Raw genomic sequence first — 12500 nt, forward strand, 5'->3', positions numbered from 1 at the left:
AGCAGGTTATTGCTGAGTTAAGTGTCGCTTGATAGCACTGTCAATGATATCTTCCATCACATTAAAAAAATAAAAATATGGGTCCGGAATGTGCAGTAGTAATGGCGCCAAGACTGCCAACGTTTTCTGTCATTACTCTGAAACTGACAGCAACTTCTGGAGTTCATACGTGTGCAGTTAAATGTGGAAATGCAGAAGTTGCTGTCAGTAATTCTATGTTTCTCTAGAGGGTGCACTGTTGAGGACCTAAGGATGCAATCAGCTGGAAATCATTGAACTGAGGAGAGCTTCCACTCTTATGCTCTGTCTTGCTGTTAAAACCCTTGAAAAAGTTACACCTTGTTGAATAAATGTAATTGGGATTTTAATGACGTACGAAGTTCATAACTGCGAAACAACCTTAATGGCTCTGAAAGAGTAATTTATGTTTGTTGAATGTCAATTTTTTTGCATGTTAAAAAATCCCACATTTAATTTTTTTTCAACTTATGGGGCTGGATTTTATGCTGAGGGCGGGCTCCCTGCACCCCAGCATAAATTTTGGGGGTCAGCTTGCCTCTGCTTAGTCGACTTGCCCTGCTTTACTTTTTCGGACGACAGCCCATTAATTATTAAGAGGCGGAACTTCCATCCATCTCGAGGGGGACGTCCTGCCTGATAGGGCTGCTGGACAATAGGGGGCTGGCAGCTCTGCACACTGGCAATGCCAAACAGGAGCGGTGGCTACTACCGGTGCTGCAGGTAAGTCAAAGAGTTAAGTCAAAAGTTCAGTGGTGGACCCGGATGTTCAGCTAAGTGCAAAATCTCGCTGGGGCCAGGCTGACAAGCCCCAGTGAAGTGGGGTTGTGGGGGAGCATGTTGGATAGGGGAGGGGGTAGATTGCTTCACTGTTGATCTGAAATTCAGCCCATGGTAGCTTATTGTTAGTTGACCCAAAACAACCTGCCCGGAAGAAATTCAAGTCACAGTGCAGTTTATTTTCACTTTTTTTTTAAGTTTTACGAAAATGGTGACTCATAATGGATTACAGTTCTGGGCGCACCATAATTTCTCCAGCAGTGTGCCCATGTGGGCATCCAACATGTGTGGGCTCAGATGGTGATGTTTACTGGTTTCTCAAACTTGGTGGCATCAATCAAACTTGATTTTATTCTCACTTCGCAACCACAGAACTGTCTTTTCAGAAGGATTCAATGTACAGTGATCAGAAAGTCTGACAAGTGCTAGCTGGGGAGGCCAAAGCCAATCACAGTGCACACTTAATTTTTCCAGCTGAGATCAGCAGTGTCCAGAAATCAAACTTCAAATCCTCTTAATTTCTATGGTTAGGTCTCACACTAGACAGTGTATTTAACCACTAAATTATGAGGGAAAATATTCAAAATTATTGTTTATTTTACAGTAACTTGCAGACAATTTAATCAGACGTGTAAAGCATACCTGAACCTCATCACCATGTTCTCCTATAACTTCTACCAGTCTTGACAGTAGGTCCGATAAAGCATGTGCAGACAGAGGTTGCTTCAAAGCTCTAAAGATTTGGAATGAACGACCCGCATAGTGTCTTGATGAGCTGGATAGTGCTGTTTGTAGGGCAACTTCACTCAGTCGTTGTTCCATACAGCAGCCTAGGAAAAATGGAGACCCCACATATTTTAGTTATAATAAATGTTCTGTCAATAGATAAGGACTATCGACAATATCAGATATTATTTAAATTAAGAAATAATGTAGGAAAAAAACTAATTCCCCATTGCTGCAAGTCTTGATTTTAAAGCAGGAAATTGAGGCAGTCAAGGCAAACAACTTGTCCTGAGCTTAGCAGTGTGATTGCTATCTGCATGTCTAGTCAGCTTCCTGTTTAAGATTGGCAGGAAGGAGCACATGACCTTCGGGCACAATGCGGGTGGCAGGAGGCAGTCATTAACAAACAAAAGAATGGTACCCATCAATCAAGTTATGCTGCAAGGGGTGGGAAGGGCGGTCTCAGAAGGACATTTTGATAGCGGGGTTGGAGGTAGAGCCTGGGGTAGAGGAGCTTTAAAGACTTGGAATGAAATTCCATTCATCATTCTATTTAAATAATTCAAAGTTGAATATTAACCTTGGCTATTGCATCAGGAAAGTTGGTCCATATCCAAATGGTGGGATGCTTCATAGAAGATGTGCGGTCAAAATGGCTGACCAGAAAGGAAAGAAAAACTTACAAGTTTTGATTTTGAAACAAAAACATAAAAATGCTGGAAAAACTCAGCAGATCTAACAGCATCTGTGAAGAGAAAAAAAGTTAACATTTCGAGTCTTTATGACTCTTCTTCAGAGCTAAAGAGAATTAAAAATGTAACGAAATTTATACTGTTTAAGGGGGCTGGAGCAAATGAAGCTGGATAGAAGGCCAGTGATAGGTGGAGGCAAAGGAGAGATTGCCAGAGATGTCATGGACAAAAGGGTGTTAATGATATTGATACTGGCTAAAGGAGGTGCTGATGGTGACATTAAGATCAGAAAGCAAAATGTGATAATGGCAGGACAAGGGTAAGCACTCTAGAAAGAACAACATGAACAAGTGACAGATGGTCCTTGTGGGGGTGGGGTGGGGGGAGGGGATGATGGTGGGAAAAAAGATTGAAAATAGGATAAAAGATGGGGATAAAACAAGGAATAAAAATGAAAATGAATAAAAATAAAAATAAGTGGATAAAAAATTAAAATTAAAAAAATGAAAAAATAAAAATTAAGAAATGAGAATGAATATTGAAAAACGGGGATAAAAAGGGGCTGAGGATGGAGGAGAGAGTTCATGACCTGAAATTCTTGAACTCAATGTTAAGTCCGGAAGGCTGTAAAGTGCCTATTCAGAAGATGAGGTGCTATTCCTCCAGTTTGCATTGGGCTTCACTGGAACATTGCAGCAGGCCAAGGACGGACACGTGGGCAAGAAAGCAGGATGGGGTGTTGAAATGGCAAGCGACAGGAAGGTCTGGGTCATGTTTGCGGACAGACCAAAGATATTCCGCAAAGCGGTCACCCAAGTCTCCGTTTGGTCTCTCCAATGCAGACGAGATTGCATTAGGAGTAGTCAATGCAGTAGACCAAATTGAGGGAGGTGCAAATGAAGCACTGCTTCATCTCAAAGGAGTGTTTAGGCCCTTGGATGGTGAGGAGGGTGGAGGTAAAGGGACAAGTGTTGCACCTTTTGCATGGAAAGGTACAGTGGTTGGGGGGGGGGGGGGCGGTGGTGAAAGGAAGATGTGTTTGGTGGTGGCATCAAGCTGGAGTTGGCGGAAATGGCTGGTTGTCCAGTGAGATGTGTGGGAAGATCTGGCAGAGATCCATGAGGGTCTGCGTGCCATGGTCTCCATTGTGGAGGAGTCCATACGGAGCATGAGTATTGCGTTGACCCTCATGGCCGAGTGCACTGCCTCCTCCATTGAGTGGCAACTCTTATGGAGAGGCAGCTTCTGGAATAGAATCAGGGGTTCCTGGGGTTGTGCTTGTACCTGCAAGCCCTCAGGAGGTCAGTGCCAGTGTGGGAGATGGATGAGGCACCCAGTGTCCCAGCTAGGTGCCCATCCATCAATGGTGAGCAGGGAGGTCCAGAGTGACCTCACGTTGGTGCACGAGCTGCTTGTCATCACTGTGGGCTCCTCTCAGGGCACTCTGGATGAAGGCAGCTGCTCCTCCGCCCCTCCGCCAGTGACCATCGCATCTGATGAGGCTGCCATGACTGGGGAGATGCCAGTTGTGGCACTGGCTGCTCCCTCCCAGGCGGGGCCAGCACAGGTTCCACTGGCCAAAGGATGACTGCCAAGGTCATCAAGGCCAACAAGACAGTAGAGTCAGCAGGCTGTCTCCAATGCTGGTGGAGGTGAGTGGGGTGCACCAAGACGTAGCACTTGGAAACATAAGTTAAAGGCAGCATGAGCACAAGAGGAACAATTCACGGGTGATTTTCTATTCATTGATGTTTGTTTTATATGTCTGCTGGTGTGGACATTGACACCAGTAATGCTAATGTCATTACACATTCAATGTGACAATAACATTAAATTTGCTTTGGTTCTGATGGCCCGTGTATGCTTCAACTTTTTTCTTTCTGGTGCAGGGTACACCGGTATGTAATGCTGGACATGAGTGACTGGATACTTTATTGCACAGGCATTGATTAGATTTTGGTTGCAAATGAAAGGGTCATTTCAGACATCTGGGATGGAAGCGGCAGCCCTGGCATGAGGTGGAAGCAGATCTTTGGTAGCCTAGCTGAAGGACCGTTGGATCAAGGTGTCCCTGCCTCCCTGGATGTTACTGAGGTCAGCCTCCACGCCCTCAGCGTTCTCCTCACCGTGCTCCTCTTCTGACTCACTACTGGATTCATCACCTGTAGCCTATGCAGCTGCGTCAAGATCTTCTTCCTTCAGTGGGTCTCCCCCTTGCCAGTACCAGATTGTGGAGAGCGCAGCATGCAACCACTATCAGTGACACCCTCTTTGAGGGTATTGTAGTGCATCCCCTGAACAGTCCAGGCATTGGAAGCACATCTTGAGAAGACCCATGGTCCTCTCTACCACCGCCCTTGTAGAGGCGTGACTCCTATTGTAATGCTGCTCTGCTTCTATTCTTGGGTGGTAGAGAGACGTCATAAGCCACCGTTTCAACGGATAGCCCTTATCAACCAGCAGCCATCTATTCAGTCGCAATGAAGAGCCTTGGCACCGGGAAATGTCTCAGGATATAAGCGTCATGGGCTCTGGCAGGGTACCTTGCACAGACCTGCAGAATCTGCATCCTGTGGTCACACATTATCTGCATGTTCATGGAGTGGAATCCCTTCCTGTTGACAAAGGCACCTGGCTGACCCGCTGGCGCCTTGATGGCCACGTGTGTAGTCGATGGCACCCTGGATGCGGGGGAACCTAGCAATTGCTGCAAAGCCTCTGGCACGTTCAGCCTGGCTTCATCCGTATGGTAAAGAATAAAGGTTAGTACCCGCCTGAACAGAGCTTCTGTCACCAGCTTGACGCAACTGTGGACAACCGATTGGGAGATTCCACACAGACCCCCCACTGACCCCTGGAAAGAGCTGGAGGCATAGACATTGAGGGCCACTGTGATCTTCAGAGCCACTGCCATGGGGTGTCCACCCACACAGTCGGAGCTGATCTCAGGCCTAATTATCTGACAAATGGAAGTCATGGTCTCCCTTGAGAGGCAGAGCCTCCTTTGTCATTGCACCTAGACATATTGAGGTAGCTGCATCGCCGCCTATAAACACTGGCAGCAGGATAGTGGGGTCTTCTGCGGCCCCTTCCACCTTGGACTTCCTGCTAGCCCTGTGCCCCTTGTGCCTGCACTTCTCCTCCCACAGGTCGCTCCCCTGGAAGCTGCATTGGAACAGCTGGCCTCTTCTCCCTTCTGCCCCTCTCTTCCTGCTCAGAGGAGGTCCCACCAGCGGAGACCACAATCCCCATTACCAGGGTAACAGAAGGCTGTCTGACACCTTGAAGGGTCCACACGGTCTGAATCCTCCAGGGGCCTTGGAGACATCAGTAAGTCCTGAAATGAAGCCTGGATATGCTAACAATGAAGCCCCGAACAGAGATGAAGCTGCCAAATACCAATAAGCAACCAGCAGCAAACTATCTCCAAAACACCTCACTACTGACACTGGCAATGCTGCTGACCCTTTTTATCCTGCCCTTGGATGAGGTTTTGCAAAATGTCGGCTGCCCGCTGCCTGTTTTGCCTGTGCGATTTCGAACTTGTCGCATGGGCAATGTAAAATCTACATTAATTGCCTTTTTAATGGCCTTAACTGGCCTCGTTATTGTTGGCAGGTGTGGCTCCGACTCCTGAGCACACCCGCCGACCGAAATATCGCGATGACATTTGGACCCTCGCCTGACGTCATCACAAGCTAAAATTCTGCTCTATGTTTCCAGCCCAATAAGGAAGCAAGCTTCCCCAACCTAGTTTTGGGGAATGAAGTGGAGCATATTTCAATGGGGGAGTATTTGCAAAATGGTGATCACAACAGCATTAGGCTTAGAGTAGTCATGGAAAAGGACAAGGGAAATTCAAATGTGAAAATATTCAAGTGGAGGAGGGCTAATTTAAGTGAGTTGAAAAGGGACCTGACTCAGGTGAAACAAAATCAAAGATTAATGGCAAAGTAGTAAATGAGCAATGGGAGGCCTTCAGAGATAAAATAGTTGGGCACAGACCAAACATATGTCCATGAGGGGGACAAGACATTCATCCAAAGCTAGAGCTCTCTGGATGACTGAAGAAATAGAGATTAAAATGAAACAGAAAAAGGTTTATGTTAGAAGTTGTGTTCATAATTCAGTAGGGAACCAAACTGAACACAAAGAGTTTGGGGAGAATTGAAAAAGAAAATAAGAGGGGAAAAAAGTATGTGAATAGACTCACTGGTAACAAAAGGGAACCTAAAAGGCTTCTATAAACCTATGAATAGTAAAAAGGAAGTCAAAGGGAGTGGCCAATTAGGGGCCAAAAACAAGATCTTGTGGAAGCAGATGACATGGTTGAGGTAGTAAAAGAGTACTTTACACCTGTCTCCACTGATGAAGAGAATGCTACCAATGTCAAGTAAAGGAGGTAGTAGAGAAATTGGATAGGATCAAAGTAGATAATGAGTTACTTAAAAGGGTGCCTGTGCTCATTATAGAAAAGTCACTTGATCTCCCAATCCTCCTTGGAAATGTGGGTGGTGAAGAGAACTGGTGGTTTGAAAATGTTGCAGACAATGTCAAAAAAATGGGGAGAGGGATAAATCTGGAAATTACAGAACCATCAGTCTAAAAAGAAACTGTCAGAGGCATTAATCTAGGAAAGAAATAATTGGCACTTCAAAAAATAAATGGATTAATAAAAATCAGTATGGATTTGAACGAAACACATCAGCCCATAACTTCCGATCTCCAGGGGATCGTACCCAGAAGGTACTCCAGAAGATGGGGGGGAGGACTCCCCGGAGGTCCCCATGCAAAGACTGCACAGGAATTGCCCAGGAAGTTCAAACATCTCATGGGCAATTACTCTGTACTGGGAACCATCTGATACTCTGATTTAAACTGGAGACTTTGGATGGTTCCAACTGTTTTAGCAGAATAGTTACCAAGGAAATGTTAAAATTAAAACCACTGCTAACGCCTGGGTAACTATAGTACTGATGCCCCCTGCCCCCTAACGATCCTCCTTAGTATCCCAAAAACCCGACTGATAACCGAGCCCCGAGCCCTACACACCCTACCACCCCACTGAACACCTGGCCCTCCCATCCTACCCATCTATCTTCTCCCTGGGTCTCAAAGTGGCTGGGACCTTTAAAATTACCTGCTTTACGGCAGCTAGTGCTTTAAAAAGCAGACGTAGCTTCCTGTTGTCCAACTCTGTTGCCCTGGACTGAAGGCCTCAGGAACTGGAAGGTCAGGTGAGGAAGGGACAGCTCCCAACTAAGGTAGGAGAAAAAGAGAGGAGTGGCTATCCAACTGTGATTGCCACTTGGATGTTCTGGCCCATCGGATGTTTTATTGCCTTTAGAGTTCTTTGACTGTGAGTGAATGGGGGTAGTGCAATTGACATTGCGTACATGGAGTCTCAAAAGGTGTTTTATAAAGTGCCACATAACAGAGATGTTAAAAAAACTGAAGCCCTTAGGATTAAAGGGGCAATGGCTGTATGGATACAAATAAGGGGCAGAAAGTAGTGGTCAGTGGTTGTTTTTCAGACTGGAGAGAAATGTGAAGTGGTGAACCCAGAGGTTGGTGTTGGGCCCACTCTTCTTTTTGATATATATTATTGACTTGGACTTACGTATAGTGGAAACAATTTCAAAGGGCTGAATTTTCCCCCCTTTGTGAGGCGGGGGGGGGGGGGAAGTTGAATGGCGGGCGTGCACATGCACGCTTCCAATTGGCGCCCCCAATTGGGGGCACGGCACCATTTTACTTGGGCGGGTCAATTAAGGCCCGCCCAGCATGACATCACACAAAGTGCTATGCGCTCCCTGTGCGGGCAGGGGGGAATCCCAAAATCGAGAGTGCACTCTTTCACACATGTGCACGAAAGAGCGCACTCATCTCCCTGAGGCTAAGTGCAGTCTCAGGGAGATCGGCTGTAAATGTCAAAAAGATGAAAATAGAAAAATAAAATTTCCCTACCATGTCCCCTCCCCTCATGTGACAATGTCACACGAGTTGGGACATGTCCATAATTTTCACAAAAACTTTATTAAAATTTCTTAAAAGCTACATGAAACCTCATCCCGCCCGTGGATGAGGTTTCATGCTTTTTCCAATTCACACCGGGGCTCCTGGCCTGCTCGCCAACCTTAATAGGCCTTGGATGGTTCGGCAGGCATGCAGCCAACTCCGGTGCGCGCCTGCTGAACTGAAGATCAGATTGACGTACGGTGACGTCGGGACACATGTCCGATGTCACCAGGCATCATTTTATGCGTTGACGAGCGGAGCCCACCCCCACACGCTGACCATACAAACAGATCAGAAATTAAAAGTTACGAGTTCAAATAAAAGTTAAAAACATTGGCTTGTCCATGAGGCTAGACGATAGTACGTTGCAGCCGTTAAGTTGGGTGATTCCGGTAGCTGACTTTGGCTGATTTGCAGTCAGTTGAAGACACTTAGTTCTGCAGGATAGCTCAACAGGATGTCCTTTTTCCCTTTGATTGTGGCTTCTGCTGAGCCTTGCCTCCAGCAACAGAGAGAGAGAGAGACAGAACCTTTGCCTGCTTCTGCAGGGATGACTGGTTCTCTCTCTGCCTGCTGTCACTCACAAACACTGGTCTGCAGCCAGATTTTTAACCCTTTTTCTTGTGTATTCCCAGGAGAGGAAATAATCATACCTTGCATTCATATCATAGCTTTTTACACATTCGGAGATATATATCAACAGGGGATAGAATTTGGGATGCCTGACGAGCAAGGAAACACAGTCTCCTTTGTTTCCATAACCACAGGAGATTGAAGTCCAGACTTTTGCATTTTCCATACCCTCCTTTCAAGTATCTCTGTTTGAAGTAGGCCTTGACACCTCTTCAGCTGTAACATTCTATGTTCTCTGAGGACAGGTCTGTCAATATAATCCACATAGGAATGTTCCAGAAAGTGGTCACTTTACTTTATCAGCCATCTTTTGATCAGTCTTTACTTGTATTTCTTTTAAAAACACAGGTCTTCCTTAAAAAAGTTCAATATTCCTGTAAGTAATTTTTGGCTGTAATCTGCTTTTCACGACACTTCCCCACAGCACAAAGGAAATGAGATTCATTCTCATTTCATTACAAAAGAGAAAAATATAAACACACACACACACATTCATTCATTCTCTTAGCCTTTGTCAATATTATCTCTTCAGTTCCAACTGGGTCTCTAAATTCTGGATAGGACTTCTGCAATCACATTAGATTTTCTGGCAATGTGGGTGATTTTTAGGTGGTACGGTTGGAGAAGCAAACTCCAATGGAATAACCTCACATTCTGTGTTTTAAACTTTTCCACAAAGGTTATATTCATTTACAGGTTAGCTTGGTATCAAGGTTTCGAAATTGCTGTGTTTCTAGTGGTAGTCCTTATGCTCAGTAACCCTATGTTAGTCCCTTGCTGTAATGCTGGATTATGTATCATCAATGGGGTTTGGTTGTTTTACCTTACTATTATCTCTCAAATTACTGGTAATAGCTAAGCTGTTTATACTGCACTTTTCTCTGGCCCTATTTGCATGCTGTTACAATGCAAATTTGTTTGGTTGCTGTGCTGAGCTGTTCTTGTCAGGTTTAACTCATAACTCATTGCCTACCTCTGAATTTACTGGTTTAAACCCAGGCACTTTTACAGGTCTAAATGCCAGGAGGATAGTAGGTTGTGCTGTGACTTCCACCTCCTTTAGGGATTCTGGTTTATCAGGGCTTACTCCTGCATGAGTTTCCCTGCTATTCTCTTTGTGATTTCCACAAGCATAACTGCTTTGGGGTAGGTTACTTTCCCCTCCCCTGTGCAAATCTGATTCCTATGGTGAAAGTAGGTAGTAACTTGAGTTTAAACCCTGGTACAGTATCTGAACTCAGTTCTAGTCCTTCCCCTTTTGTGGACTCTGCCTTGATACTGCGGAGTTTGTTGGGGTTTGGGATCGAAACTTGCTCATTTGAGGGTAACTCTGCACAGATTTTACTGGTGTACCCAACGGGGTTTCCACAAGTTTTGCCTACTTTAGGTAGACTCTCCTCTCTTCCTCTTTAGTTTTAGGAAGGAACCTTCCCCTAATCTGTCCCATGCGCTCTGGAACACTACTGCTCTCAGGTTGAGGTTCAGCTCCTGCTGCACTGTGCTGCAGCTCATCAACGAGGTCAAGCATTCCCCTCACCATCTGCCTGTCTACTTGGAGCCCTCCTTGTTCTCCCTCTAAAGTTGGAAAAATGAAGTGGACTAGCCAGACCTCAGGCTCATCCCACAGGGGTGCAGGCTTCTTTCTTATTAAAACATTCTGCCTAGTTTGGGACCTTTTTACATCCCTGTTCTGTCCTGTAACTTTGGGGATATCTTCATTCACAAGGGTTGGGTTAGCTTCGGCTGCTGTGCCCTTTGGCTCTTCGGCTAAGAGGGGCATCACCCTCACTCTTCCCTGTCCTATTTGGGAATTTCCCTGTTCCCTATTTAAATTTGCCATGAAGCTATCAATCGAACAGGACATTAGTTCACTAACACCCTCTGTTGTTTTGGGAAATTGCATTCCTTTAACCTGTTCCACATCTCCTGGAATATTACTGCCTCCAAGTGGACGTTTGGCTCCTACTGCACTCCCTTGTGGCTGTTCAACTGGATGAGGCATCCAACTCCATGTCTGCTTTTCTGTTTGGGAACTCTCCTCACTGTCCACCTTGAAACTGACTGCCAAGCAGATCATTGGCCTATTCCAATATTTCTTTTTAACCTTTACAGGTGCCTTGTGGACCTCTTTCATTACTGCTGGTCTAGCTTTGATCTTCTTAAGTTGCTCAGGTTCTACCTTATTTCATTGTCCTTCTGCATGCCCGTCTTTGGTCCTTTTAACTTCCAGCAGCCCTCAGCTGGCCGTTGCGCCACTCTCACTGTCTCCTTACTTGTCTTGGAACTCCCCTGGTCCCTGTTTAATTCTGCAAAAAATGTACCTACTAACTCAATTTTCTGGTCATCCTCTTTGCCTGTTTTAAATTCCACCAGTCTTTTCTGGACTCTTGTTAACTCTACAGACCTAGCCTTGGCACTTTTAAATTCAAGAAGCTGTTTCTTAACAACTCCAACCCTCACTGGTTCTATCATCTCCTTTTGGTCCCCCGAACACTCTCCAGCTCTCTGCCTCTCTGCAGACTTTGGCTGTGTGTTCCGTGCCCCTTTGATTGCAAGTAGCCCTTGCCTAGCTACTCCAGCACTTACAGGCTCTATTGCCCCCTTTAAGGCCTCTGAACCATTCTGGGTTCCCTGTGACCCTACAGAACCCGACTGGCTTCCTCGAGCCCTTTCAGCTTCTTTTGATTCGAGTGATTTTTCCTGACTTTTCAGCAGTGCTACCCTTTTGCCTGCCTCAGTTGCGTTTATCTTCCTTTCCAGTTCATGCAGTCTTCTTTGAAAAGCTTCCTCCCTTTCCTATTCTCTTTCCAGAAATTCTCTCTTTTCTCTCCATACCCTTTCCTCTCCCTCTCTTCTTCTCTTATTTTCTAACTCTTTTTGTAGTCTTATCTTACGATGTAATGTTCCGGCCACCCACTGTAGTATTACGCATCTCATCTCATTCAAAGGAATCTCAAGTCCTAAGTGCCTAGATTGCTCTTCTAACTCTTCGAGGGCAGAACTTTTAAATCCTCAAAAGTAACTTCCCCTATCACTAGAAAAGCACTGGCGTCAAATGTGGACATTTTTATACTTTAGTAGTATAAGCTCGAGAAAACCTTTTTGCAGTTTTTAAAATTGGTTTTGAAGGAACAATTTACTTTCTCCACTCTAATTCTTTCATTTTGTCTGGGGGAACAATCCTGGATGAGCCCCCAATTTGTCATGACCGATTGCTGGATGAGGTCCCCCAATTTGTTAAATTCCTGAACGGGACTCCAATTTTGTTATGATCTCAGGTGAGGAGGAATGAGCTGGTTCCCCTTCTTCAGTCAACCCCCTCGGTTGGTCGCAACAAGGTTAATTTAAAAATCCTTTCCCCATGGAAAGGACTTCCTCAAGTTCAAATGTGTTTACTTTTTACAAGGAGCCAATTTAACCAGGCTTTCTTGAGTCAAAGACAGAGTACCTTTATTTGTTACTAAAACCTGATAAAACAAAAATAAAACCGCAACATGCATACACACAGATCAGGAATTAAAAGTTAAGAGTCCAAACAAAGGTTAAAAAATATATAAATCAGTCCCTGCCTTGTCCGTGAGGAGTATATGGTGGTACATTGCAGCAGTTAAGTCGGGCGATTCTGGTAACTGA

At 45.2% G+C, this 12500-nt stretch overlaps 1 protein-coding gene across 6 annotated transcripts in view; it reads right to left on the bottom strand.

Annotated features, from left to right (window-relative positions):
* LOC144682720 (protein furry homolog) overlaps nt 1–12500 on the bottom strand; it is a 520809-nt gene that overhangs the window by 108481 nt on the left and 399828 nt on the right. For 5 of the 6 annotated variants that reach the window (XR_013577095.1, XM_078545351.1, XM_078545349.1 and 2 more), the window contains exon 42: nt 1441–1628. Coding sequence is in view for 5 of the 6 variants with exons in the window: in XM_078545351.1 (XP_078401477.1) it covers nt 1441–1628 (188 nt within the window). In the remaining variant the exon portion in view is untranslated. The remainder of the gene's footprint in view (nt 1–1440; nt 1629–12500) is intronic. The other variant, XM_078545350.1, reaches the window with a different exon arrangement.

The sequence above is a fragment of the Cetorhinus maximus genome, chromosome 7, assembly GCF_964194155.1.
Source record: "Cetorhinus maximus chromosome 7, sCetMax3.hap1.1, whole genome shotgun sequence".
NCBI lineage: Eukaryota > Metazoa > Chordata > Chondrichthyes > Lamniformes > Cetorhinidae > Cetorhinus > Cetorhinus maximus.